At 36.3% G+C, this 26,508-nt stretch overlaps 1 protein-coding gene across 3 annotated transcripts in view; it reads right to left on the reverse strand.

Moving 5' to 3' along the window:
- Positions 1–864: 864 nt before the first annotated feature.
- The window catches only part of LOC139936005 (cilia- and flagella-associated protein 337-like), a 43,410-nt gene continuing 17,766 nt past the window's right edge, over positions 865–26,508 (reverse strand). For 2 of the 3 annotated variants that reach the window (XM_071930699.1, XM_071930700.1), the window contains 21 exons: positions 25,268–25,498; positions 24,666–24,754; positions 24,175–24,267; positions 23,451–23,543; positions 22,728–22,915; positions 22,082–22,340; positions 18,333–18,438; positions 16,300–16,451; positions 15,500–15,605; positions 12,640–12,826; positions 10,533–10,693; positions 9,857–10,019; positions 9,068–9,160; positions 8,742–8,800; positions 8,510–8,588; positions 8,063–8,128; positions 7,245–7,284; positions 6,797–6,885; positions 6,037–6,272; positions 4,434–4,546; positions 866–4,241 (listed from right to left, as the gene is read on the reverse strand). In XM_071930699.1, coding sequence (XP_071786800.1) covers positions 4,082–4,241; positions 4,434–4,546; positions 6,037–6,272; positions 6,797–6,885; positions 7,245–7,284; positions 8,063–8,128; positions 8,510–8,588; positions 8,742–8,800; positions 9,068–9,160; positions 9,857–10,019; positions 10,533–10,693; positions 12,640–12,826; positions 15,500–15,605; positions 16,300–16,451; positions 18,333–18,438; positions 22,082–22,340; positions 22,728–22,915; positions 23,451–23,543; positions 24,175–24,267; positions 24,666–24,754; positions 25,268–25,498 — 2,763 coding nt within the window. In that variant the 3' untranslated portion in view covers positions 866–4,081. Of the gene's footprint in view, positions 4,242–4,433; positions 4,547–6,036; positions 6,273–6,796; positions 6,886–7,244; positions 7,285–8,062; positions 8,129–8,509; positions 8,589–8,741; positions 8,801–9,067; positions 9,161–9,856; positions 10,020–10,532; positions 10,694–12,639; positions 12,827–15,499; positions 15,606–16,299; positions 16,452–18,332; positions 18,439–22,081; positions 22,341–22,727; positions 22,916–23,450; positions 23,544–24,174; positions 24,268–24,665; positions 24,755–25,267; positions 25,499–26,508 lie in introns of all 3 variants that reach the window. The other variant, XM_071930698.1, reaches the window with a different exon arrangement.

The following is a 26,508-nucleotide window of genomic DNA, read 5'->3' on the forward strand; positions in this document are numbered from 1 at the left end:
GTTTTCCTTCTGCTGTGCGAACTAACATGGTCGGCCATTTATGGGAGTCAAAATTTTGACCCCCATAAATGGCCGACGTGTTAGTCGACGAGTTAAAAGGAAAACCACGCAATTTCGAGGCATGTTTGTGTGGATCATCGTATTCTACTTTTACAACATCTTTCTACCCATGTGCATTTTATAGAAAACGGTTACAAACGCTTTTCAAAGACCAACTCGACCGATCCAAGGCAACGTGTTCCTTTAATCTGAAGTAGAAAGAGACAGATAAAAGGAATAATAAAAACTTAATTTAATGTAAAAAGATATTCCTTTGCGTCTATTCTGGGCCTCTAACTCTGTCCAAGGTTAGAGACGGAGCTCTGGCAGTCTATCCACGATTCAAATGTAGGGCTGTGTTTAAATTGAGCGGCTCTGGCTTTGATAAAGCAATAGCCATAGCCAAATGTCTCAATCCAGACACAGCCTAAGCTCTGCATACCAAGCAATAAACTAATCACCAAACAGATTTTGGCAGTAAAGATTTGGGGGACATTTTGTGGAAGATGTTCAGAATGACAAGTACTTGGTACTTAACCTGGTGTATGTACTCTTTTTAGGGCAAAAAACACAATGTCCACAGATTTACTTTAAACTTACACAGTTTGAAGATAATGATAGTAGAAAGCTTCCCTGAAAATATTATGTGCTGAGGTGCTGTAGTTTTTGGGTAATGAGTAAAACAATGTCATGAAAATAATTATTTTAAGCATTTACAAACGTATTTTCATGACATTGTTTAACTCATTTCTCAAAAACTACAGCACCTCAGTAAGTAACATTTGAAGGGAAACTTTCCACTATCATTATCTTCAAACCCTATAAGTTTAATGTAAATCTATGGACATTTTGAAAAAGTACCCAAATCATTTAAAGGCCCCTATTGTTTCATTTTGGAAAGTTCAAATCATACATCCATTATATATTGCAAACACAAATCCCTGTCATTTGATTGGTGAAACCTATGCGCCATGCGTCATCCTTAATTTTGCCTGCGACGCTCAAAAATTTAACCTAGGAGTCATGTATCACAAATCTACTAGTAACTTCCTTTTACAGCTATTTACCCCTTCATTTTTCAAACACTTCAGGTGAACTATATTAAAGGGTTTCTAATACAAGGGGCAAATAATATTGAATTCAGTTCAGTAGTTTATCACATGGTTCTGCAAAGCTTTCCACAGATGTAACGCCAGATCTCCGTCGTGTATTGAGGTGGGCAGTTTGCAGGCAACTGGTCAATCTAGTGCATGATCGTTTCATGCAATGTGAGAAACTGAAATATTCATGCAATTTGGGCTCAATTTCGTGCAACTACCGATTAACAAGCAAGATGAGCAGGATACTCACTTAACACGATTTCCTAAAAAAGAAATGGTATCACTGGTCCAAATTTCACTGTTTACAAGCACCTAGTATTCATGCATTCATAAATCTACAAAAAAATGAAAATTTTATGCAGGGGTTGCTGTAGGCTTGCCTTTATCAGATTTTGTTATTTTCCTAAGCACCAGCCAATTTCATAAAATTATTCTACACTAAGACGAGAAATATATCGCTAAGCATGAACCTAGTGCCTAGCGAAAAACTGTGGGAAACAAGTCAACAACAGTGTGGAAGGTAAACTGTTTCTGCTAAAGCAGTATCTGCTTGTGCTTAGCAGCTTTATGAAACTCGGTACAGAAATGCCGACCTCTTGCATAAGATCCCTAAAGTGTGTAACAGCGTCCTCACCGAGGTCATAAGACCTCTTATTAGCAGATAGTTGTGCGTGGCGCAGGTCACATGTCCTAAATGGTCACATAATCAAGGGGTCTATTTACAGCCAAGTTGTATGGTTTTTATTTTTAATGATTTGAGGCTGAACAAAGAAAACTTTCTTAGAGTGGGATTTGAACAACGACCTCTGGATTCACCTGCTGGCGCTCTACCAACTCAGCTATCTAGCCCTATGTTGACTATCTCCCTTTGTTGGAAATAGTTTCAGAAGAGGTTAGAAAATCTTATAAACTTAAATCTTCTGCCATGCAATGGTAACTCTGTTATTATCAAATGTTCAGCAAGTAAAACAAAAACCATGCAAAATCAGTTTTAAAAACACACCATGCAACAAATTTCAAGTAGGATATATTTATTGTTTATGGCATAAAATTGCAGTGAATGTAAAAATACGCTGGAATTAAAATAATATTATGTATTTATCTAACAGACTCTATGAAGAAAAAACAAAAAACAAATAAAATACATCACCCATTATGTTTTTGTTCAATGTAGCTCTGCATAATATACACAAAATCGGTGCATAAATTAGAGGTTACAAATATAAAAAAACAAAATTATGGATAAAATTCTTCTAGCCTCTGGTTTAAAAACAGTGTTATTTCTGGCCTGGTTTTGACCCACAACTCCAATGATAAATGCCACCATGCCGTGGGGCTCAGCGGAGCTCCAGCCCCCACGAAAGAGGAGGACGTATAGGGGCAAGAGTCCAAGCACAAGAATGCAGGGGACTTGGCCCACCTGGGGCATGGTGGGCAAGTACAGAGACAAACAGGACCGAGCCTTCCGCGGTAACTATTTTGCCTTTGTGCCCATCGTAAACTTAACTCAATAAGAAATTTACATTTCCCTGGTGGCGGTTGTGGCTGGTGCCCCATCACTTCAAGTACAAAATTCCAGGCCTACTTTTAATTTGTTCATTTATCTCATAAATTTACAAGTTCATAATTGCGCTGATTGAAAACTGTATTGCAAATTTTACTGTACATAATATATCAACACACTAAATACACAATCGACAATTTGTACAAAATAAAGAGGATAAGATTTGTTTAAAAAAAATCTAATGCAACTTTCTCTCATATTCATTCCTCTTCTATTTTAAATACAAAAATACGGTTTGTTTTTATTCACAGACGAAACCTCTACAATGTACAAACTCTCATGCAATGTTAAACATGTACAAAAAGTTGATATAGAAATGAGGTAAGTTCCACCAATGCATGCTTGGAACATCACAAAATGTATAATTAAGGCACAAGATCAACACTAAAAGAAACAGTCACAGTCAGCGTGATGAAATTTAGTTGATTATGACAAATATGTTGACTCAACATGGCTCTAAGAACCACCTAATGCTTGAAAGAAATTTACTTACAATTTTCATACTGCTTCAACTGTAAATGTTTCTTTTTGTAAAATTTGTATTCATGCATAGCTGGACATTTTAAAGATGTCGTTATTTGGAATGGGGTTCATGATGAAAACTCCATCATGTGCATAGAAGAATATGGAGATTTAAGATTAGGTTTCTCCCATTGCTTATAGCATGCAGAATCTGAGAATCGGCAACAGAATGTTAGAATTTTATCACTCACAAATACCACCATTATCTTCTCAAATCTCTCAGTGGCTGAGTGGTCTTGTTCACCAGACCCACGCTCTGGTATTGTCAGAAGCAGAGTGTGGGTTCAAATCCTGGTGATGACACTTTGCCCATGAGCTCCTGGTGGCAGTTGATTTGGGTTGACATCCCAAATTGGTTAAGCAAAGCCCTCACCTTGAATAGGCCCACTGGCATTGTTAGGCGATCTCTCTCTCTCTCTCTCTCTCATAATTTTTTTAATTAAAAAAAAACCAAGATTTGAACCGTACCGTGTGAGTACATGGCTGCAGCGTTATATCCAGCAAACAAGCATGCAGTTATAAGTCACCATGCATTAGCCGATACAAAACAAAACGACAAACCCTGTTGCATTATGGATCACAAAATGGTATTACTGCTCACACACAAATCACAGCTCCAAATTCCGATGAAAACTCAGCCGTACGGTTTCTTTGAACAAAGCGGCTTGCGTTATTTGATGGTTAAATCAAGCTTGTATACCACACCCCAGCGCCCATGGGGGGGGGGGGGGAATGTTTGCCCATCAAACCTGCCATATGAATATTCATGCTTATGAATATTCATATATGAACACTCATGAATATTCATGCATGCGGGTGAATAGTAGCGTTATTTACGCCTCGGACAGATAAAGGCCTAGAACTGGAAGCCAAAGGGGTCATCCATCTTTTCACCCCGAGATCGGGATGGGGGAGGGACCGGCGGGGTGTCTGCCAGGTCAAAACATTTCAGGTTCTGGTAGGCGTTGGGACCACCTCGATCCTTTGGAAGTGGCTTTAACTTCTCGTGTCTTAACCTGATTAAGGAGAAGAAAACAAAAGAGAAATTATAGAAATTAATAAATAATCTTGTTTTTTCTCACTTCCAGGGGTATGAAGTATTAGTCAGCATTTTTCTTTGTTCGATTCCCAAATCATTTAAAATTTGCCCAGTAAGTTTACCTTGTGGTTTATTACTTTAATACTAATTTCTGAATGAAGTGCGATACCTTTTACCAGTGCCTTTATTGAATGGTTTTTGTTTGAGTTCCTTTGCAATCTGGTCGTCATCGAAGTGGAACTGTGATCTTGTGCTCAGGTTGGTCACACTGATTACATCACTCTGAAAATTAAATAAAAAATATAAAGTGTTAATAATTGTACTGCAATCACAGTAACACTTAAAATGTTACTCCATTTTATTTTACTTTATTCTTACTGAACAAAATGAACTGTGGTAGGCCTATAACTGCAAAGGGTAATAATGGACTTCTGTTTAAAACCTTTAACCTTTTAGCCTTTGAGAAAAAAAATCTTTAAGGTCATTACTACTTTTTTTTATTTAAGTCATCTGATGTCTGAATTAAGAGATTTTACATAACTCCCTGTCCATACAGAGAACTTATAATAATAACATTTATAAAGCGCCTTTAACAAAAGCTTCAAAGCGCTGTTTTTTCCCAAAAGCATTAATGAATAAACACAAATTATAGGCCTTGTAACTAACTTAGAAGAAAAAGTACAATATGCACAATACAACAAAACATAGTAAAATGAAGACTTTGTCAGTTGAAACCAACACATTTACACGCAAATTAGAGGAATTCCAAATTGTTGTCTGTTAGCAAATACAGACTTACTTAAAATTCCATATCAACATTTAAATATTTTATCAATATTGACACTGCAAAAATACTCAAATTAAAACAAATGTTACAAAACAAGAACACTACAACGCTTTTATTCAATCAATCCACCAATATTGATGATACTTGGAATAAAATACAATAGAACCACATTCGGTATAAATTTAAAAGTTTGAGCTGTCAAAGGTTAAATAAAAACCTGAAGAAAAACCTGGGAAATATACAAATCTTTCATATTCAACTGCTCAACACCCGCCTGTGACAAAATAATACCAACATTTCCAAACAACAGAATTAGGTTTTTTTATAGTAAAAATAGAAACAATAACCAATAAGAAATAGAAGGTATATGTCAATGCAAAGAAAACACATTCAATATAGGAATACACGCAAAGTTTGCTTAGTTGATCAAGGGGAGTTCTTGTTATTAACTTTAGTGCCACGAAATGAGTTCCTTTTTAGTGGTCTCAACGTTTTGACTAGCTTGCTCTAGTCATCGTAAGGAGACTAAGTTTCTAATAAATATCAAGATATATAAATTGCCTCTACGACCACGTTCCCACTGGATCCACAATTGCGAGATCGGGATCCTGCAACAAGATTAGTTGCAGGCGTGAAATCGCGGTCGCATCCCCACTTGAGTATGATCACGCATTGATCCCCCTTTTTGGGAACGGAAGTGGGTTCAAAAGAACACTGTTTCGCTAGCAAATTGCGGGGTCTGATCGCCCTTTGCGTTCCCACTAGACTTTTGATCGCCCATTAATCCACAAGGGCGATCAGATCCCGCTTTAATCCTACTCCCGAGGAGGATCCAAACTGCACGGTCAGATCCTGATCGCCCTCGCGTTCCCACTGGAGCTTATTTCTCTTTGATTGCCTTTGATCACCCTTTCGAGGTCTTGATTGCCCTTTTCTCGAACTGGGAGATCAATGCGGGGTTCAGTGGGAACGGGGTCTTTCTTACCTTCCTCTCGTCCTTCTCTTCACTCTTCATTTTGATCTCCTCCTCCTCCTCCTCCTCCTCCTCCCCATCCCCATCCTCCTCATCATAAGATGAGCTCCCACCGTTAGACAGCTTGATGTTTAAGATAGGATGAGTGGGCATGCTGACTGGATCCACTAAGACGTCGTAAGGAACCATGGGATGGGCGTAGGTGGAGGGGTTGTAGACATCCCAAGATTGCTGCTGCCCTAAGGTACCTGGAGAAAGAACAAAACAAGGTGTTTTGTTTAAAAGTGGTTTCTCCTGACGGGGAATAGAGAAGGATTGTCAATAGCGTAAGAGGAACAATTTAGTTCGTAATACCAATAATAATAGTATTAATACAGTATTTATATATCGCCAAAATTCATCAAAAAACAAAGCTTTACCCCAAAAAATTATGAGCGTTTGTAAGGATACCATTTTCGATATCAATCAAAAAAACTTCCTATAAATCACATTAAGAGATAGTGAGTGCATTACATTGTAATCCAGTTGAAAAAAGTTAAGAGGGAGAGAGGCAAAAAGTACACAGAAAAAGAAAGGGATGAACAAAGACATGAGATGTGTCCAAGATATTGACACGATATTTACAAATTGATCAATTTGAACCCTCTATCTTCCTAAACTTGAACATACAACTCTTTCCTAGACGGTGTGAACTTTTAGCCCTGCAAACTGCCGATCCAGTGTTTTAAAAAAAAATTGTGGATTTCATTCATCACATGACAATTTGTCTTACCTATATAGTGGCCCTCTGTTGTCCATAACCTCACTGTACAATCCAGAGATGTAGATATCAAAATATTATGAGACTCCACAAGATCCATGCTGAGGGAAAAAAACGGAACAAAAAACCAACAATTCATTTATTAATAAAACTGAAAACTCAATAGCACTCCGGACTTCTTCCTCGCTTTTTCTCAAAATACCAATGTCAGTAGACAACCATTCCAACTAGCTATCACGCTATCACGCAGACAACGCATCAGGGCACCAGACCACAGTGGTACATTCATCTAATGTGAGTTAATATAAAGCTTGGACATGTGCGTCAGAGAGTTTGACAGGTTGTCTATGATCTGGGTACTGCAGCCATTTTCACAAAATTGCTTAATACCATTCGCACCAATTTTTTTTGCCGCAAGTCGCCCAAATTCTCAAATGAGATATGAGGATACAATTCTTACCTTGTAATGCTTTCAATGTGCCCTCTCCATGATCCCAACACTATGAGGGAAAACAAATACACGTACAACAGTCAGTTTCAATCTAAATGTATACCTATATTTAACCAGCAATCACAAAATACAAATACCAATACAAATACCAGCACACAGTGAAAAGTATACCGAAAAATAAACATTTTGCTGAACAAAATATACAGCAGAATACACATTATTAAAAAGCATAAATCAGTATTCTGTCTCACAATAAATAAATAAATAAATAATAACAATACACTTGTCCTCTTTAAATTATTTCTAAGAACACAGTGAAACGTACACAGGAAAAATTAAACTAGTACATTTCAATACACACTTTGCTACACAAATATACAGCAGAGATACACAACATTATTAAAAACCATAACAACAGTAATCTGTTTAACAATAAATCACAAATACCAATACACTTGCCCTCTTTGGCATATTTGTAAGAGCACAGTGAAAAAGACACAGGAACAATGACACAAGTACAACTCTCTAAAACACTTTGCATAAAAAAAATATACAGCAGAGATGCACAACACAGTATAACTTTTATTAACAATAGACCCCTTGAATATATGATGTCACAAGGTCAAGGAGTTCAAAGGAAGACATGTCATTGGTGGAGAGTAGTGCATGGCGCATACATGCTTGTACATCAGCGATGGGGGGGGGCTAAGCAAGGGGTCTGTATTGAGCACGGCACATGACAAAGCTATATACAAAGCACATTTTGGAGAAGTTAATATGCAACACAAAATCTTAAAATGAAATATGGAAATACGACAATAACTTACACGATGGTGGCTCGTCTTCCTTGTTGAACAGACAATACCCCTCAACATCCCACACTGTTATGAAACCTAGAAGCAAAAAAAAATAAGACCTTTAGAAAAAAGGGCGAACCTAGAAGAAGCTTTATCCTACCTATCCAACAAAGAACATTGGGTAAAACCAAGCAGGCTCTATTATCAAATGCAACATTTCCAAAAAATGTTGGTTTATACTTGGCAGAAATTTAAAATAAACAATTTGCGATGAGCCCAGCATACAAATCAAAATTCAAAAAGTAAGCAAATTCTTTTTCCCCTTTTTTTCTGCAATGCTTTAAATCAAACTCACTTCGCTTTTTCCATCAGTATAAAAGAGAGGGCAACTCTGTCAGATGAAACAGATTGTGTTTCTTTTTCCCCCTTTTTTTCAGGAGAAAATAAAGAGAAATAAGTGATATGTGTCTTTAATACCTCTCGCGTCTCCAGCAAACAGCGTTGTATCATCATCAGAGAGTTGCATTGTTGTGACTGGGGCACTATTGTTTTTAGACTGTAAAGAAAAACAATCACATTATGAGAACAATATAACTGCACAATCAAAGAACATCATTCCTGCATAGTCAAAATTACATCCAAATAATTTTTTTATTCCATTTTTTCTAAAACTTTTTTTGTACAGAATAAAACTTGAGCCAAAACTTACCGAGCTGAACTGTGAAAAGAGCCCGCCACCATTGTAAATATTCCAAAAATGGACAGAACCTGGAAAAAAATAAAAAGAAACACAATATTTTTATATAAAGATGTGCAATCACAGTCAATATCATATACAAACTTTCAAAACTGAACCCACTAAAATAGATTCCTACTGAATTGGAAGTCATATTTTGTCCTAGAGTTGGTCTATGTTGTTTTCAGGAACACTTACTTCCACACTATGTTGTGTGTGATTGGTTTTTTTGAGCAGACACAATTTTGATTGAAAAATATCGTCATGATTGGAACCAATCAAGACAATTAGAGACTTACCTCTGGGGCCAGAGGCGATGAGTTGAGCTGCACTTTTATTATCTTTTCTTGAAGACATGAAGAGAAGCTTGCAGATACTATTATCTCCATCCACTGTCATGGAGAAGAATGGTAAAATATAATGATAAGGAATGATAAAAGTACAATGTACAACACTGGGTTTCTTAATAAATACTTTAATTTAAACCGCCCGGTTTTACGAGTTTAGAGTTAAGAATTTATTGCAAGCATCATAAAAATACAGAAACATAGTTTCCATCGGCACATAAGAGTAGAACAATCATTTATCAGTTAAAAACAATAATTCAATGACAACGTGTACACACAGATAAAAAGGAAAGAAACATGTACCCATCCAATAAAACATCCACCTAAGTACAAGCAATTTTACAAAGTATGCCGGTGAATGAGAAAACCGGCTGTGAACAAACTTGCAAATAAGTATCCTTATTTACATACAGCTGATGGCCTACATAAACGAATGAAGTGGGAGGACAAAGGATTGTCTATCTCAAGTAAGATTTTTAAAATTTATTTTGAAAAATACAAGTTAACTCTTCTGAGATCGTTCATTTTAGTAATAATATCACCACATGATACACATAGACACAGCTTATTGTGTTAATTTTTTGCCAGTAAAATTCTCAGGGGGAAAACAAATGCAAAACAGAAATTGGCTTTTTTTTCAGGAACGTACATATAATGTTATATCATTTAAAACCATCCCCTCTCCCCCTTTCATTTACGGTTAGGAAAAACCCACTTTAAAGAAATCGTATCTAAACTCACATTCTTCTGAGACATATGTCTCTGGTACGGGTGACCTGAGATGACAGTAGATATGACCTGATATAAGATTCCACACGATGACTTCACCGTCATAGCTAGAGGTCGCTAGAAGATTCGGTAGACAGACAGCGACAGATAAAATGTCTTCCTTGTGACCATCTCTCTGCAAAACAAAATGTATCACAAAAATACTAATTATACATTGAAAGTAAAGAAATCCTGACCTTGCATGGTTGAGATAGATGACATAACTTTTGAATAGGCATAGGTTTTCAATATGCTGTACTTTGGTGTTTTAAATGTGATTTTCCTTTTATGTTTATTTTTTGTCAATTGTTTGTTTTTCCTCTTGCCAGACAGAATTGCGCCTTATGCAATTCTTTCAAGCGTAATTGTTAAGGAAATCAGACCCAATTTGTCAGTACAATCAGGGAGATATTAAGGATTCTATTCAACATAATAAGGGAAAAGTTTTCACAAGGAGATATTCAAATTTGTTTACCAGAACATGGCAAGATTGGTTTTATTTTCAAAAGAAAATATTTAAGATGAAAATGACTCGGTGAAGTTAAAAGTGGGAAGCGATAGTCAGTTGAGATTGTAGGATGGAGGGACACAAGGAGTTGCAAAGATGTGAATATAACAGGGTTGCTTCATTAAAGGGGATTTCACTTACCAGATCATCTGCCCATTTAGGCAGCGGTCGTTGCACATGTCTGAAATCCTCTGAATTATCTGTGTAGATGTTGATGTGTCTGTCCCACCCAACAGATAAGATGAATCGATTCTTATTCATCTCGATGTAACAGACGTCTGTTATCTCATCAAAATCATCCTCTGTTAAAAAGGAAAAGAGAAAAGAAAACAAACTTACTTACTGGTAAAAACAAAATATAACAGTTTACATCGACTTCTGATTTTTTTTTTCCCCCGATTTTTTTTTTTCTTGATTTTTTTTTCAATTTTCATTATTTATGTTTTATGCAATTTTTTTTTTATAAGAAGACTCCTTTGGCTGTCATTTTATTGTTTTAATAGTTACTGTGTTATGGTAATTTTATAAATTTGTATTGGGACCCTATCAAGCACCTTTACACCAGCTGGATTGGTTGCAATATTTTAAAGCCATTGGACCCTTTCGGTAAACAGTGTTGTCCAAGGCCCACACTTTGTGTACCACAACTTCTATATCAATTAACAAACCTGTGAAAATTTAGGCTCAATCGGTCATCAGTGTCGGGAGAAAACAACGGGAAAAAACACCCTTGTTTCCGCGCGTTTCGCCGTGTCATGACATGTGTTTAAAATAAATCCGTAATTCCCGTTAACGAGAATTTATATTGTTTTGCTGTTTTCTCAAAAAGTAAAGCATTTCATGGAATAATATTTCAAGAGAAGTCTTTCACCATTGCCTTCTGTAAACCCTGTAAGTTATTTGTAAATCTGTGAACTTTTTTTTTTTTTTCTGAACCGAAAGGGTCCAATGGCTTTAAGAAGTAGTAGCAGTATACGATTTTACTTTGTATCGGATTTTATTAACGCGATCAACGCATTAGTAACACGCTAAACTGCACTAACACAGTCAGCTGTTATGCAAGTAAATATAAAACTTACAATATAAATGTAAACACACATTTGTGAAATTTGACTTTGATCTGTGTCTCAGATCTGGGTACATAGCTTCTATTGTTCATCATTACCGCTCAATGCTGTAAGTGAAGTTTGAATGAATTGATAGTCAATACTTGGCCAAGATTTTGAGACAATCTTCTTTGACATGCCTATGATATCAGATAATCAGTTTAATAAGCTCTTCGAAAACTGGTGTCTGTGCACTAAACACGCAACTCCCCATGTTCCAAAAAATAAAAATTAAAAAAAACTTCTGTATAACAAAAGTGTATATCTAACAACCAAACCTGTACATGTGTACATTGTGTGTTGATATTAAAAGCTATTAGGGCAATTACACTCCTGTATAGGCTAGGTACACTCTGGCGTTGGCTAGCTACCCCTTCTTGTTTACCAAGCCACTTATGTTCCCAAGGCCACCTGTTAACTCCAATAGATCGAACCCACTTCAAAACTACTTGGACTCACCAGGAGATCTTTACGGATCAAAGATCTTTCTGATCAATACTTGTAAGAGAAATTGACCCAAAGCATTTGTACATTATACGTGATTGAAAACAATACGGAGAGTTTAAGATTCACAAGGTGTTAGAATAAAGACCTTGGAAATTTTATTCAACGGGTCATCTGCAACAGGTGGATTTCAAAAACCTTGAAAATTCACAATGTCACATCTAACCTTTGTAACGGGTATCCTAACTTCTGCTTAGCAGGCAATATGTTATAGTCACTGGACACTATTGATAATTGATTTTTTTTATTTATTGGTAAAGAGCAATGGTGAGCTTTTGAAAGTATAAATCATTGTGAGAAACGGCTCCCTCTGAAGTTACATAGTTTTTGAGAAAGAGGTGTTTCTCACTCAAATAATGACAGCCTGATGACGCCTTTTATTTTGTCCTTTTGAAAGCGCACAAAGTTGTGCAACAAGGGTGTTTTTCCTTTCATTATTCTCTTGCAACTTCAATGACGAATTGAGCTCAAATTTTCACAGGTTTGTTATTTTGTGCATATGTTCGGATACACCAAGTGAGATTGCTGGTTTTAGACATATACCAAAGGTGTCCATTGCCTGAAGCTAGGCCCAGGGTACAAAGGAGTTCTCAGAAAACAGTTCTCCCCAGAATGAAATATTTGAACCCATCTCTCACCTCTCTCCAGCCTCTTTAGACAATGGCCATTGTTATAGTTCCAGATCTTGAGTCGACCATCCCTCCCTCCGGTGATGAGTCTCCGATTGGAGGTGTCAAAGGTCATGGTGGTGATAGCGTTATTGTCATGTGCCTGAGAGAACTCAAAAACGGCGTTTCCGGTCTCAAAGTCCCAGATTTTCACCACCTTAGAAAAAGAGACAGTAGAGTAGTTTGTATAAAATGGTTAAATTGACACAAATTGGTGGTGATAGCGTTATTGTCATGCGCCTGAGAGAACTCAAAAACGGCGTTTCCGGTCTCAAAGTCTCAGATTTTCACCACCTTAGAAAAAGAGACAGTAGAGTAGTTTGTATAAAATGGTTAAATTGACACAAATTTTTTATTGCCAAATTTTGTTTGCAACATACATATATCTGCGTGTTTTGCCAACTTTGGTTTTTGTTGGTAAAAGTATGGCCTTGACTGCAAAAATATAAAATAGCTCGAGATTAATCAGTGATATGGGCAGTTTGATAGTGTTTGTATTAAGTGATTCATAATTTATGAATCATTTAGCACAAAACGAAAAGGTACATGAATTCTGTTTAGTTTTTTTTTGTTTTACTGCCAACCCAGTTTTACATTTTGTGATACTCGATGCTGCCCCAACACAAAAGTGGGTCTGTGTGTTTAGAATCAAAATTGGTGCTTTGACAAAACAATAGAACAAAATGTAAAACTTAATTGATTTTGAGTGAAACTATGTAACGTAATTCCGAAAAAAACATTGATATTTAAAAAATGTGAAGAAAAAAAATTCTTTAATGTCTCGGTTTTTTAAAATACTATTTGCACGAAATGTAAAGTTTCCCATATGAGCAGTTTAGTATCTTGCCTGCCATAAAAAAGGCCTTAAAACGTACAAAGTCAGTCTTTATGTAAGCAATGATAACATGCTTTGATAGAGTAGAAAGACAACTGTTACAGCAAAAATTGAAAACACCCCAACCGCGCCAAATCCGTTTCGATTAAACCCAGTTCAGTTCAATGTCCAGCTCATCTCAGCTCAGCATCACCAAAACAACACAAACAAAGACAAGTTATTCTCGGAACAAAAGAGGGAAGACAAATTGAAACAGTTTGTGGTTTCCAAGAAGATGTTGATTGGGTTGTCCATGGTTGTCAGACATGTCAAGAGCACACAAAGGAAGTGTGACTACCATAACTTTCCCAAATAGGATTAGAGACCTCTGGTTGTGTAGAGGTGCAATTCAACCTCGCTGATCAATACGCCTTAATCTGGCTTCATGTGGTGAACTGAAAAGGATGGTGATCGAATGTGTCAGAAAATGATTAATAGGGTGGGATACAATTCATTTAGTAAGCCGAGTTTGAAATAGATTTAAGCGCTAGAGCTTGAAATAGACCGTTATGCGGCAGTCACTTATCATTACTTAAAGTTCCCTGGACATTCAATGAATGTTGGGCTAGGGTGGGGGGTAACCGGATGACCACTGCATGCAACTCAATTATAGACTTCATAAGTAATTGAGAGGGTGATGCTGGAGAGTTACGGCTACTAATGAGGACTAAAGCGGCTTTTGGGGAAATTCATTGTGAACATTTTTGAGAAACTGTACAGTCAGGAGGAAAGAATGGGGAGGAATCAAACATACATGTAAGAGATTGTGAAAGAGGATATTAAGTAAATGTTTTTCACCAAAGAATGAAAATAATAATAATAATAATAATAATAATAATAATAATAATAAGACATTTGTAAAGCGCCTAATGCAAAAGCCTCTAAGCGCATAAAAACTGAGACATATGCGAGAGTGGTTTGTTAAGAATTACAGCAATTACATCAAATTTCTGCAAAGATAATGATGCACTCCAGTAAACCAAAGAACAGAAATAAGACCACTCAGTAATTGACAGATGTCTTTCGAGAAGAGAAAAAAAGGCATAGTTTACACAGGATCATCGATCAAGAATATCGTCCTGTCAGTTTGTTGGTGATTGGTCTCATCCTAAATTGTGAACCATAGAGCTCTCTAGCGGCATCAGTTGCTAGCCAACTGTGGCCATGACCCGGTGGGATTTTGGAAATCGACCAAATCTCTCTACAATACGTCCTTGAAACGCAGTTTGGGACGTTGACGCAGTTTCGGACGTCAATCTGGTGTAACATTGTAACATGTACATTGTTCATCATACTTTGTATTAAATCAATACGCTTATAACGTGATATCTAACAGAAAGACCAAAGATAATCGTATTGAGATAACTAACATCTTTCAATTGTCATCGACTCATTCCGCAACAGCTTCTCACACTGAGTTATTGACCATTTGAAACACCTAGCAAACAAAAACTGATTCAACTCTGCCTATAAACCATAAGAAACAAATTTGAGAAAACGTTGTTGGAAAAAAACCTAACATGTGAATATAAGGTAATTAAAAAACTTTGCCTTAAACATTGCTGTCTGAAGCCACTATCCCTCTCTTGTACCAGTTAACTTCTGTCTTTGACAAGATGGACTACATGAGCCCTTGGCTTTTTATCTACTAAGTCAGAGCAAACGAGCAGACAATACTAAAAACGTCCAATATTTTTGTTAACAAAACATTACTAATTATACATTTTTTAACGAAGCCATTTATCACTCATCTATTCCAATTTCAAAACAAATGAAAAAAAAGCAACTGTAAACTATTAACCAGATATAATGATCCGGGCCTTATTTCATAGAGCTCCTTAAGCACAAAAATAGCTGAGCACAACAAAATTATGCTTATTTATAGTTTTCTGCTAACAGTTGGATTTTATGCAATTGAACGAAGTGGAGTTTGCTTTGAAATATCTGCTGACTTACCGATCCATCTGAGCAGGAGACGATGTGTTTAAAGCTAGGGTTGTATTTGGCACAATGCACTGGTTCCTTGTGTGTGTAAACAACCTCCCCATGCTGCTGAATACGACTGTGAGAAATAAACGGGAAACTCAATCAATTTTTAAAACAAAGTGGCTTTTGAAACAACGATAGTACTTGTAGTTAAGAATTAATAGATTATATTACAAAGAGCTTATGAATACAAATATGTTCACATTTAAAATCAACTTTTTCCTTCTTCTATTTTTAAACTAAAAAGAAAATATTACAAAGGGCTGCTGAAATTTTAATTTTTTTAACAACTTATAAATATTCTTGATAATCAAAAAAAATTAAGGAAGGAAAAATGCACTGGTATAAAGAAAGTCTGACAAAGTTAAATCTGCATGAATACCTGTGCTTAATAATACCACTACTATTAACACTATAATATATAGAGCTAGTATCTGTCCATTTTGGGGCTTATTTGGGCATGAACATTATCAATCCAATCACTGGGCAATTAACTTTGTTTGTAAAACTATCTCAACTTCTTTTGAAGATACAGCCTGTGCAGCCAATGGGATTCAAACCCACACCTAGTTGACTTAGCCATTTGTGTACATGACACGCCAAAGTTTTAACAAAATATTTGATTGTAAGATAGATGGGAATCATGAAAAACTCTGGTAGTTTAGTAACTGCCTGACAGCTTGGTAAAGTATCTTTGGGAGAACCAAGAGGAATGTTTTTTTTTAAATGTTCAAAATTAAGAATTTGTTTTCCTCCATGGATGAACGTACTTAGCTCTGTGACTGAGTAGAGCCATCTGATCCGTTGCTATGCAGAATCCCTTAGCAACCCTATTATAATGACAGGCTTGTAAGTCTCCTCTAATCTTGTGAGTCTTGGGTCGGATCGTCAACATGCAAACCTGGTCCTTGATGTCCCAGACCTGACAACAACAAAAATAGAAGAAAAACTCAAGTTACAGACAGCTGTTCTTTTAATCGGCAGCATTTAAATGAGCAAATAAAACTAAAGCAATTATATTGTTCCAAAATCTACCTAAAGAGAAACTCAAAGTGTTTCACATTGTTAATTATTTTTTAGATACAATAAAACAACTGAAAGAAAAAATGACAAAACATCTGGATGGTGAAAGAATAACAGATAAGTCATTTGCATACACTCTAAAAACTCAAAATGAGATCTAAAAACAATTCTCTGTGCAACGATAGTTTTTTAAATGTTTTTAGTCAAGTTTTGTTTTTAACATAAAGTGTCCAAAAGGTATGACAAGGTTATTGGACTCTGTGTGCTAAGGCTAAATTTCCATAAAATTCAATCCCAGAATGCCCCCCAGTTTTAAGAAATCCTGTCATCTACAATGATATTTCAGTTTCTGACCCTGTAGCATAATCTTTACTAGACACTAAAGCTGAAACGCAAATAATTTTAAAACAAATTGTATTCAGGTAAATTGGGTCGCTTAAGTAGTTTGGCAACAGCTCTTTCTATTTCACACTTATGTATTTGTTCAGACATAAAACATTTTTAGGGACCAGCTACAAAAAGGACAGTGTGTGAGAGGGCATTTAATAGATTATTTGAAAAGTTTCACCATGACCATGTACAGTTATGAGTAAATATGCGAACCTTTCTATTTCAAGTCTCACCAATTTTAATAATTCATTGATATGACCATCACCCCTCTCATAAACTGTTCTCTTTTTATGACCAGTTCCTAAAAATGTTTTATGACCGAAAAAATACATTTGTGTAACATAGAAAAGGTTGTTGCAAACTGCTTTCCAGCCAAACTGACATGTAGTGTGAATTGGAAAAAAAAAAGGTAATTGCCTCATGCTCTCTAAAAAGCAACATTGACTCAATGGCCCTTTTCAAAACCATGGCTTAGACTCATGAGTTATTTAGAAGATGTACATTTTCCTTACAGTACAGGGGCCGATCTCAGGAAACTTTACGCATCTGCGTAAGTCCACTTGCGCAACGTTTATGGCGTAAGTTGCGCCATAAAACGTTGCGCAAGTGGACTTACGCAGTTGCGTAAAGTTTTGTGAAATCGGCTGCAGGGCTTCAATCAAGCAGACAGATCCAGAGCCAAAACCCAATCCTGAGTCATGGTTTACTTTGAAAAGGGCCTTTGTTCAGTGTGCAAAAAAAAAAGAAGAGAAAAAAAAAACCTTATGTAAGCCTACAACAGGAACTGACTTTGCTCTATGATCTGAATCTCCTTATCACTGCTATTCCAATTAACCAATCTTGCAGACCATTAGATCCTAATTAGTGATTAATTTGATTAGATCAAAGGGTGGTACCTGCTATTTACCATAGACATTAAACTATTGACCTTTTACATTTGTGTACAGTTATATTTTAAAAAGCAGACACTGTTTGCAAACAAACTGTTAATTCTATAATTTTGTATTTAATTTGATTAAATGTTGTCTTCTCTTGCTAGTTTTCCACCATCAGAAATGCTTTCAGAACTCTTTACTTAGTAATATAAAGACAGTGATAACTTTGGAATTATGGAAACTGTCAGATCAGGACATAAACTTTACTTTGATCTTTTTGTTTGGCCATTTAGGTGAAAATCTTAAGGACATTTGTGGCTGCTTATGGGAATTTGGTACAAGCTGCATTTGGCCACTTTAGGCTCACACATTAAAAGCCATTTACAAAGAAACAAAAAGTCTTTTATGGTCTTTGGTTTTATCACAAACCTACGGTAATATTTTCTTGGCTTACCTTATATATATAGAAGAGTTTGCGGTAACACCATGTAATACTCTAATCTCTCTTGGCTTACCTTAATGGTTTTGTCCTGAGATATACTGTATACCCTATTCTCGTCAGCAGCGATGTAGAGGGAGAAGATTGGAGCATTGTGACCTCTTAACATACCAGTTGGCTTGCTGAAATATATCAATAAAAAAAACAAAATAAAAATTTGTTAACAGGATTTCAAACTTTGCAGTGTGGAAATTCAATCTAGTGAGGTTTGCTGAGACAACAGAGACATAAAACTCTCTCTGAGCTGTGGTGGTTTTCAACATGAAATAAGAATTTGTTTAAAATGTAAAACACTGTTTTCTAAAAAAAATATATAAAAAAGTGATTCTTTATTTAGGCTATTTGTAAACTTAACATTTATGTAAAATGCAAAAAAATAGTTAACGGCCTGGTGTTCGACCCTAGCAGAGTCTTTCTCACAGTCACATATAAATGGTGCTATTGTTTAAGATTACAAAGTTTGTAATTGTGTCAGTCTTTTCTGTGCTTGTGATCAACAGTCTCAACAGTCTACAGGACCATTGCCGAATATCTTCGCTAGATGCCTAGTTATATGGACTAGGCACACGCATTCTCTGATCACCTGTGAAATTAATAAGCGTGGAATTTCCAGCTTCCGTTTTTTTTTTTGCTTTAATAAGCTCGCACAGCCATGCATTGGGCCAAAATATAAAAAACATTTCCTGAACAAGGACTACCATGAAAAAGCAGCTTCCAAAATTGGGCCCTGAAAGTGTCTTATAAGACCTAGTGCCCTAAAATACTATTTAAGTAGGCCTAGAAACTGCGTACTACCCAGGGGGTCGTGCACAGATTGAATAATTTAGTAACAAATATTGCTTTACAGTGCAGACAGTCAAAAAGCCAAAACAAAAGTCAAATTACCTGCATTTTATCAATCTAGCTTACTAAAAAAAGCACGTCAGGATTCATTATATTGTTCCAAAAGTGTTAAGAGTCGATACCAGATTGACGACAGCCATGATACATCTGTCTTTACTTATACAACTGTCTCTAAGAACCCTCCGACAAAAAGAAAAGTCGCACATTATGGATGCATAGTCCGCAAAGGAATATACCATTCTGATCACGGGGGAGCTGTCAAAGTTTAGATCACTTCGGAAATGTCACTAAGGGAAAACTATTTGTCATACAAAAGAGACAGTCAAATAATTTGTTCTCAAGAGTTGGAACAACACTTCAAACTGATTTGAGATACCTGTAAGTATTTTTCTTTAAAAAAATTTCATTAATATCTTGGAACTTTCCGCCCCCTTTGCGGGGTTTCTCGAACCAGATCCGAAACACTCGATCCATGACATGCCCAATGAAGAAGAGATCAATCAGGGAACAACGAAATGAGTTGTGAATCTAAATTGATTCTATTGTACTCCGAGAGTTTATTGATTTCTACCTCCAACCCAACATCCAATTCACTTCATCAGGCCCCTAGGTTCCTATAAGCACCGGTCACTAAGCAACAACGCTAAGCAGCACAATACCGCTTACCAGGGATGAGGGTAGAAGATTAAAGGATTTTTATTGTAAGCAGACATGCAAAGGACAAAAGAATTTGTGTGTGTGAAACCAATCATGCCTCAACGAAAGCAATTAAACATTTAACAGTAGCAAAGTGGCAAAGGCGGGCTTTTTAGGCACCTCAGGGTATAAGCAAGTTAAGCGGATTGTGAGACAGTTACAGTAGGAAGGTTTTGTGGCTATGCAGCACAATGGCACATGTTTGCTAAGTTAAAACAGCATACATGTATAGGATAAGCCGGTAATCTACTTTGTGAGCTACATAGAGGGCGCTCTCTAGCTTAATCATACATTTACCATTGGAGGCCAAACATAAATATTGAGTTAAAGATGTAAGATGGACAGAATTATTGGAGATTTGTTTACATGTAAGAGATTCTATTCTGATCTTTGATTTTGATGATTTCTTAGATGGATAGATACCTTTATTCAATGTTGCAAATAGTGTATTTAATACAGAGTGTTAAATATGGTCCAAGTTATAGTTAATATAAAACGGATAAAAAAGTGAACTTATAACAAATTGCAACATCTAGGTCCGGGAAGAAGCAAATCTTTTGTTCCCCAGCCTATGGACGGACAGACAAAAAGACAGACATACATTCATACCGGACAAAAACGGGTATAAAACAGAAAAAGGCCGTTATTATACAAAAATGTACATCCATGTACAACATATTTACCAGTACTTTATACAAGACTGCAAATTGTACTGAAAGGTGCATTGAATTTGAAATCTCATTAGACGGAGACAGAGCCCCAGCCCCCCCCCCAGCCCCTCCTCCCCCCCAAAAAAATGGAGACACTTTTTGTTTACTTGATGAGCAATTAATTAACTGTTAAATTTGAGGTACTGGGGTGCGTTCCACATTGCGCGCGTTCGCTAACAATTTCCAGTGGAACGAGTTAAAAACTGAAATGATAATTTTTATAATGGCGGACAAGCATACGGTATTATTTTGTTGTCACAAACATAATAACAGTGTATTTTCAGTGGTTGATAATGCAGATTTGAAATAATGAAGTTAATTAGTTGATGGCATGATGTACAAAAGAGGGCTACATCTAGCAAAAATAAAGTTTTAAAAAAACTACGTACGGGGTCGCCATCTTCATTTCAGGGCGCCGCCATATTGACATAGCGTAGTGCGCACCAGTCGTTCCAAAGATAAACAACATGTGGGCGAACAGTTGCGATACTTTTGCGCAAGTGGAATGCACCCCTGGTGTAATGTTTTGTAAAATCATTTGGTACAAGGTCTTCTTTGGTCAATGAAAAACAATTTTATGGGATAAATATTATTTAAATTCACATTTTGAATTCTCAAACCTTAAAACAAAAGTGCACACAAAATAAGAAGAAAAAAAGATGGCCAACAAAAAAATAAAACAAAGATATTCAGGCCTGATATTTTGCTACTGTAAATTTTTCCCCCCAATTTTTTGCTGTTGAGAAAATCACATAAAGTGTGATTAAATAGCCAGAAAAGTCTTCTAAAACTTACACCCATAGGTCAGCCATTGTACACTCGATAAAATATTCCTACTTTGTTTCCCAAGGACCAAATATCATGCTTGGATATTAAAAGAAAATGATAAACTATCCTTCCGCCTCCTGAGACGAAGAATATTTTTGTTTCATTGTTTTACTCAGTTTAAAAAGTACAGCATCTCAGCAAGTAATATTTTAAAGCCATTGGACACTTTCTGAACAGATTTACAAATAACTTACAGGGTTTACAGAAGGTAATGGTGAAAGACTTCTCTTGAAATATTATTCCATGAAATGCTTTACTTTTTGAGAAAACATTAAAACAATTATAAATCCTCAATATCGAAAATAATGGATTTATTTTAAACACATGTCATGACATGGCGAAACGTGCGGAAACAAGGGTGGGTTTTCCCGTTATTTTCTCCCGACTCCGATGACCAATTGAGCCTAAATTTTCACAGATTTGTTATTTTATATACAAGGTGTGATACACGAAGTGTGGGCTTTTGGACAATACTGTTTACCGATGTTGTGTGATTGCTTTAAGGGAAGTTTTCTACTATCACCATCTTCAAATTGTGTAAGTTGAATGTTAATCTGTGAACATTGTGTTTTGTGTCCTACAAAAAGTACCCAAACCCTTTAAACGTTTTGGGAAAACGTAATCAAAGAAAAGACGAATTACTATTCTTGAACCCATTATTGAAAAATAGCAGCACAAATTATCTTACCTTGGTACATACGGGTTCCACATTCTCACAATCCTATCCATTCCACCGGTGATGATTAAATTCTTCTCTTTGCAGAAGTCAAACACCTTGACTCCTTTGTGTATCCTAAAGGTAGTCTGGTCTGCGTCAAGTCTCCTCCTAGCGTGGGCGTAGTTCTGCTGAGCTATCTTCAGTTTCTTGTCCGCTGCATCCGGGAAGTTGGAATGCTCCTTGATTTCTTTGAGTTGAGCTTCCACGTGCGTGCTGCCAGTTGTGCATCCTACAACGTTGAAAGAGTGACTTTGATTAAAAGCTGTAGGTAGTTTCAACTTGATGTCATACAGTTTAAAGCGAGTGACATATTTGGTAATTACTCAAAAAAATGAATGACCATAACAACTTACTTGGTAAAAAGCACTGCAGCTTAAAGGCTGATTAGCTTTATTTGTATCATTTTGGGCTGTTGGATTTGAAAGTTCGCATGGTGGGAAAATAATCAGGTTTGTGTAAAGCATGGCAAGAGTTGTCATCCACCGGCTCTTTTCAGAACCAACACTAATCAAACGAGGTTTACACATGGTGCTACAGCAAACCTCACCTAATAAGGCAAGTTGGTATTTGGTCAAAAATATAATCAAAGGGTCAGAAATAATGAGACTAGACATACCTATTACCAAAGCCGAGCTCTCGTTATTCGAACATGAAATAATGGATCTGATCTCATCGTAGTATCTGAGTTCGGCAACCCAGTCATTGTGGACCTTCCATCGGACGAAGCGAGTCAGGTGTGAATGAGCGACCTTCTCAAGAGTCACGCTGGCTATTCCCTCCGTCTTGGGCATCTTCTTCCAAGTTCTGAAAAACAAAAGGAAAACGTTGTTTTCTTTTAATCCTTTTATGCAACAATTACTTAAGAGATAAATTTATCATACATTATTATTATCACTATTGTTGGTTTATTAAAAACATGTATAGACACAATAATCTTTTTAAACATTTTTCCAACCTGACGAGTACTTTTTCCCATTCTGAAAACTGTGTGGTCATGCGATATTTGTATCATTTCTTTTACAACTATTTTTTTTTTAAAGAGATTTAAGCCGGTCGCTAGTGATCAGTTGGCACATGAAAGAGGGTACGGCATAAGAAAGCAACTTTATTTAATTCAAATGTTGGAGTAATCCTGTAAATCAGCGATGAGATTTGACAAATGTGGGTGCTCCTGGGGGGAAAAATGGCTTTTGGGTCTTGGCTCCCCCTTATTTTAGACCCAGCACCTCTCAGGTAATACAATTCAAGTTTACAGAGGTTTGGGAAAATTGATGTTTTACAGGAAAGTGTGCCTTATAAACTCTGTAGATTATTATTATTAATTGATGTGCATACGAACCTGAGTGTTTCTCCTGTACCATTGATGATGATGATATTGAGGCAACCTTCAGAATCCCCATACATAATCAAGCACTCATCATACCCAGTTGAACTGAAAGACATTTATACAAAATAAAACGGTCATGATTGAAAAGTCATTAGCTTACTGGACTAAAATTGTGGTAGATGTAGTTTTGAATATTTTGGTTTTTACCCTACATTGCTCAAATATTGTGCCCATGGTGCATGTGAGAGTTTGACATTTTGACTTTGAAATTGTTTATCTTCGTATTTTGCCTTTAGTTTTGCCGTACAGCAATGTTTTCTTTGACTGGATTCTTATAAGAATCTTATAAAATTCTTGTAAGATTCTTATCAGTTTCTTACAAGATTCTTATCAGTTTCTTTTAAGATTTTGATTAATTTCTATAAAATTCTTATAAAGTTTTTATGAGTTTCTATTCTAAACAGTGTCTTAACAGATTGGTATGAGTTTCTTATCAGATTCTTAATTTTGTTTACATGATTCTCATCAGTTTCCTATAAGTTCTTGTAAGATTCTTATCAGTTTCTAATAAGATCTTATTAATTTTTATAATATTCTTATGAGTTTTCTAAAAGATTCTTATTGTTTTCTTCTAACTAGAGTATTTCATAGAGGACGCACAATGAGGTTCTGTCTTATTCAGTGCTTGATGGTTTTAATAAATCTGCCATAAAGGAGTCCTGTTATAAATGCTTACCAATATGCCATCTTGAGAGGTGTAGTCTCCAGTCCAGTCACCTGGCAGTACGGCTCAAAAGTTGACAACTCGTAGAACTGAATTTCACGGTCCCTACAGAAGCAATCAAGTTTATGAAAGACAAGAATTAACAAATTTGGCATTTCATCTTTGAGAGGGCAAGGCCATTTTGATTACAAAGGGCACTTCCATTTGAGCATCTGTGGGAAACTTTTGAAGGGGCACCAAGACCAAGGTCTGGGCAGCGATGGCCTCCGTTGACTCTCTTATTTTCAAGCTTGAGTTGGTTCACTTTCAAGGGCAATGGAACAATACAGAGATTCATTGATATCTGAAAAAAAATAAGTTAACACAATTTCATTCAAACTTCTTAGAATGCAGTAGCTGATCTGCTACAATAGAAAAATATGTACTGGGCGTTTTCAGCATCAAAATGGCCCAATAAAGACTATGATGGTGACAGGTGAACTGGGTCATTAATCTTCACTTACCCTGTTCCTAAGATGAGCTTGTTGTATTGCGGCATTAAAACAAAGTCTGTCACCCACTTCGGCTTCTGTCTCGTTGCATTTTGCTCGGTCTGAAAAAATAAACAGAGAATGACACTTGATTGACTTATATCAAGAGTCTCCTCAGACATTATCATTATTATTATTATTTATTCAGCATAAAAACACATTCAAAATACAAACATTAACAAAACAAAAGCCACGGACATATGCCTGGAGTTTACTAAGTTTACAAAAACACTGCAGCCCGAAGGCCTTCAATTCCAATATCCCTGGCCATATATAACAGGACCAGGGGCAAATTTCATTTTTTTAAGCAAAAAATACTGCTTAGCAAATTTCTTTGCACCTAAGGCGAAGGGGCAAATGGCACCCAAAGTGAAGGGGCAAATGGTACCCAAAGTGAAGAGGCAAATAGCACCCAGGGCGAAGAGGCAAATGGCACCCAAGGCGAAGGGAAAATGGCACTCAAGGCGAAGGGGAAATGGCACTCAATGCAAAGGGGCAAATGGCACTCGAGGTGAAGCACCAAGGTCCCCATCATAGAGTGTGCAACAATTGAAAAAAATAAAAGAAATCCATACCATTACTGATCTGGTTCTTTTCAGTTCCATGTTCCCACTCCAAAATGATATCGTCCCATCCTGACTGGTTGCTACAAATGTCCCATCAGACATGTTGGTGATGCGTAGTACGGGCTCCCTATGTGGCATGTATTCTATACTCGCTGGTGTATGGATATCAACGTCTTTCTGTCTCCTGTATGCATCTTCTTTCTCTTCGTACTCCAGCTGCATATAGGTACAAAACTGATCCTACAATGTGGAAACAAGACATAGTAAATAAGACTTGAAGGTGTGTATGATGGAAGAATAGTAAAAAATATTTTTGCAGTAACACCATGTAGATAAATCTCTTTTGACCGATTGTTGTTTTGAAAAGAACCAGAGGACACAACATTTTTTTACAGTAAACTCTGTCCCTACAGAACGTATACTGTCCGAACAGTGAGTCGTCCGGTTCTTCTCAAAACCACCATCACTCAAAAGAGATTTATCTACACGGTGCCACCGCAATAAATATTTCTTACAAACAAAGCATTTGAGATGCCTAGTGGCTCCCTGTATGGCATATGTTGTACAGCCTGGCAGGAAACCTATTTTTGAAGGAATTTTTTATCTACAAATACTTTAATAATTTATTTGAATTGGGTGTTTTATATCATGTACTGAAATAAAGGTCGTCAGCAATACACGGTTGAAAAATAAGCTTATTAAAAATTCATAAGAACAGAGTTCTTGCGCTAAAAGCGTCATTATTGTACATGATTTTTTATGTTGTTTTTTTTTCAAAACGCACACAAAAAATTGCCACTGAAAGAGCTTAAGAAATACATGAAAAAGAAGTAAAAATCATTGTTTCAAGCTAAGTGCAAAATTATTCAAATCAAGGTCTGAAAATAAGATAAAAGTGGATGGAATAAAGCCGTCTGTGGACAAACAGGTGTGCCTTATGACTTTTTTCTTCAGTCACTCATGTATAAAGATCAACAATTTAACACAACAATTAAATTAAATTCTTCAAATGTATGCTCAACAAGTAGTTAAAAATATCATGTACACTCGCTGTGGTATGTAGATTTCCACAACTTTTTGCCTCCTAAACACACTTTTTTCAAAACAATTGAAATGATCATAATGTATCTGTCATCAACTTCCAATCTCTACAAGAATGAAACATTAATATACCCTCTTTTTTTTAAACATTGGTCATTCATTAAAGCCATTGGACACTTTCGGTAAACAGTATTGTCCAAAGGCCCACA

This window comes from Asterias amurensis, chromosome 4, assembly GCF_032118995.1.
Source record: "Asterias amurensis chromosome 4, ASM3211899v1".
NCBI classification, from domain to species: domain Eukaryota; kingdom Metazoa; phylum Echinodermata; class Asteroidea; order Forcipulatida; family Asteriidae; genus Asterias; species Asterias amurensis.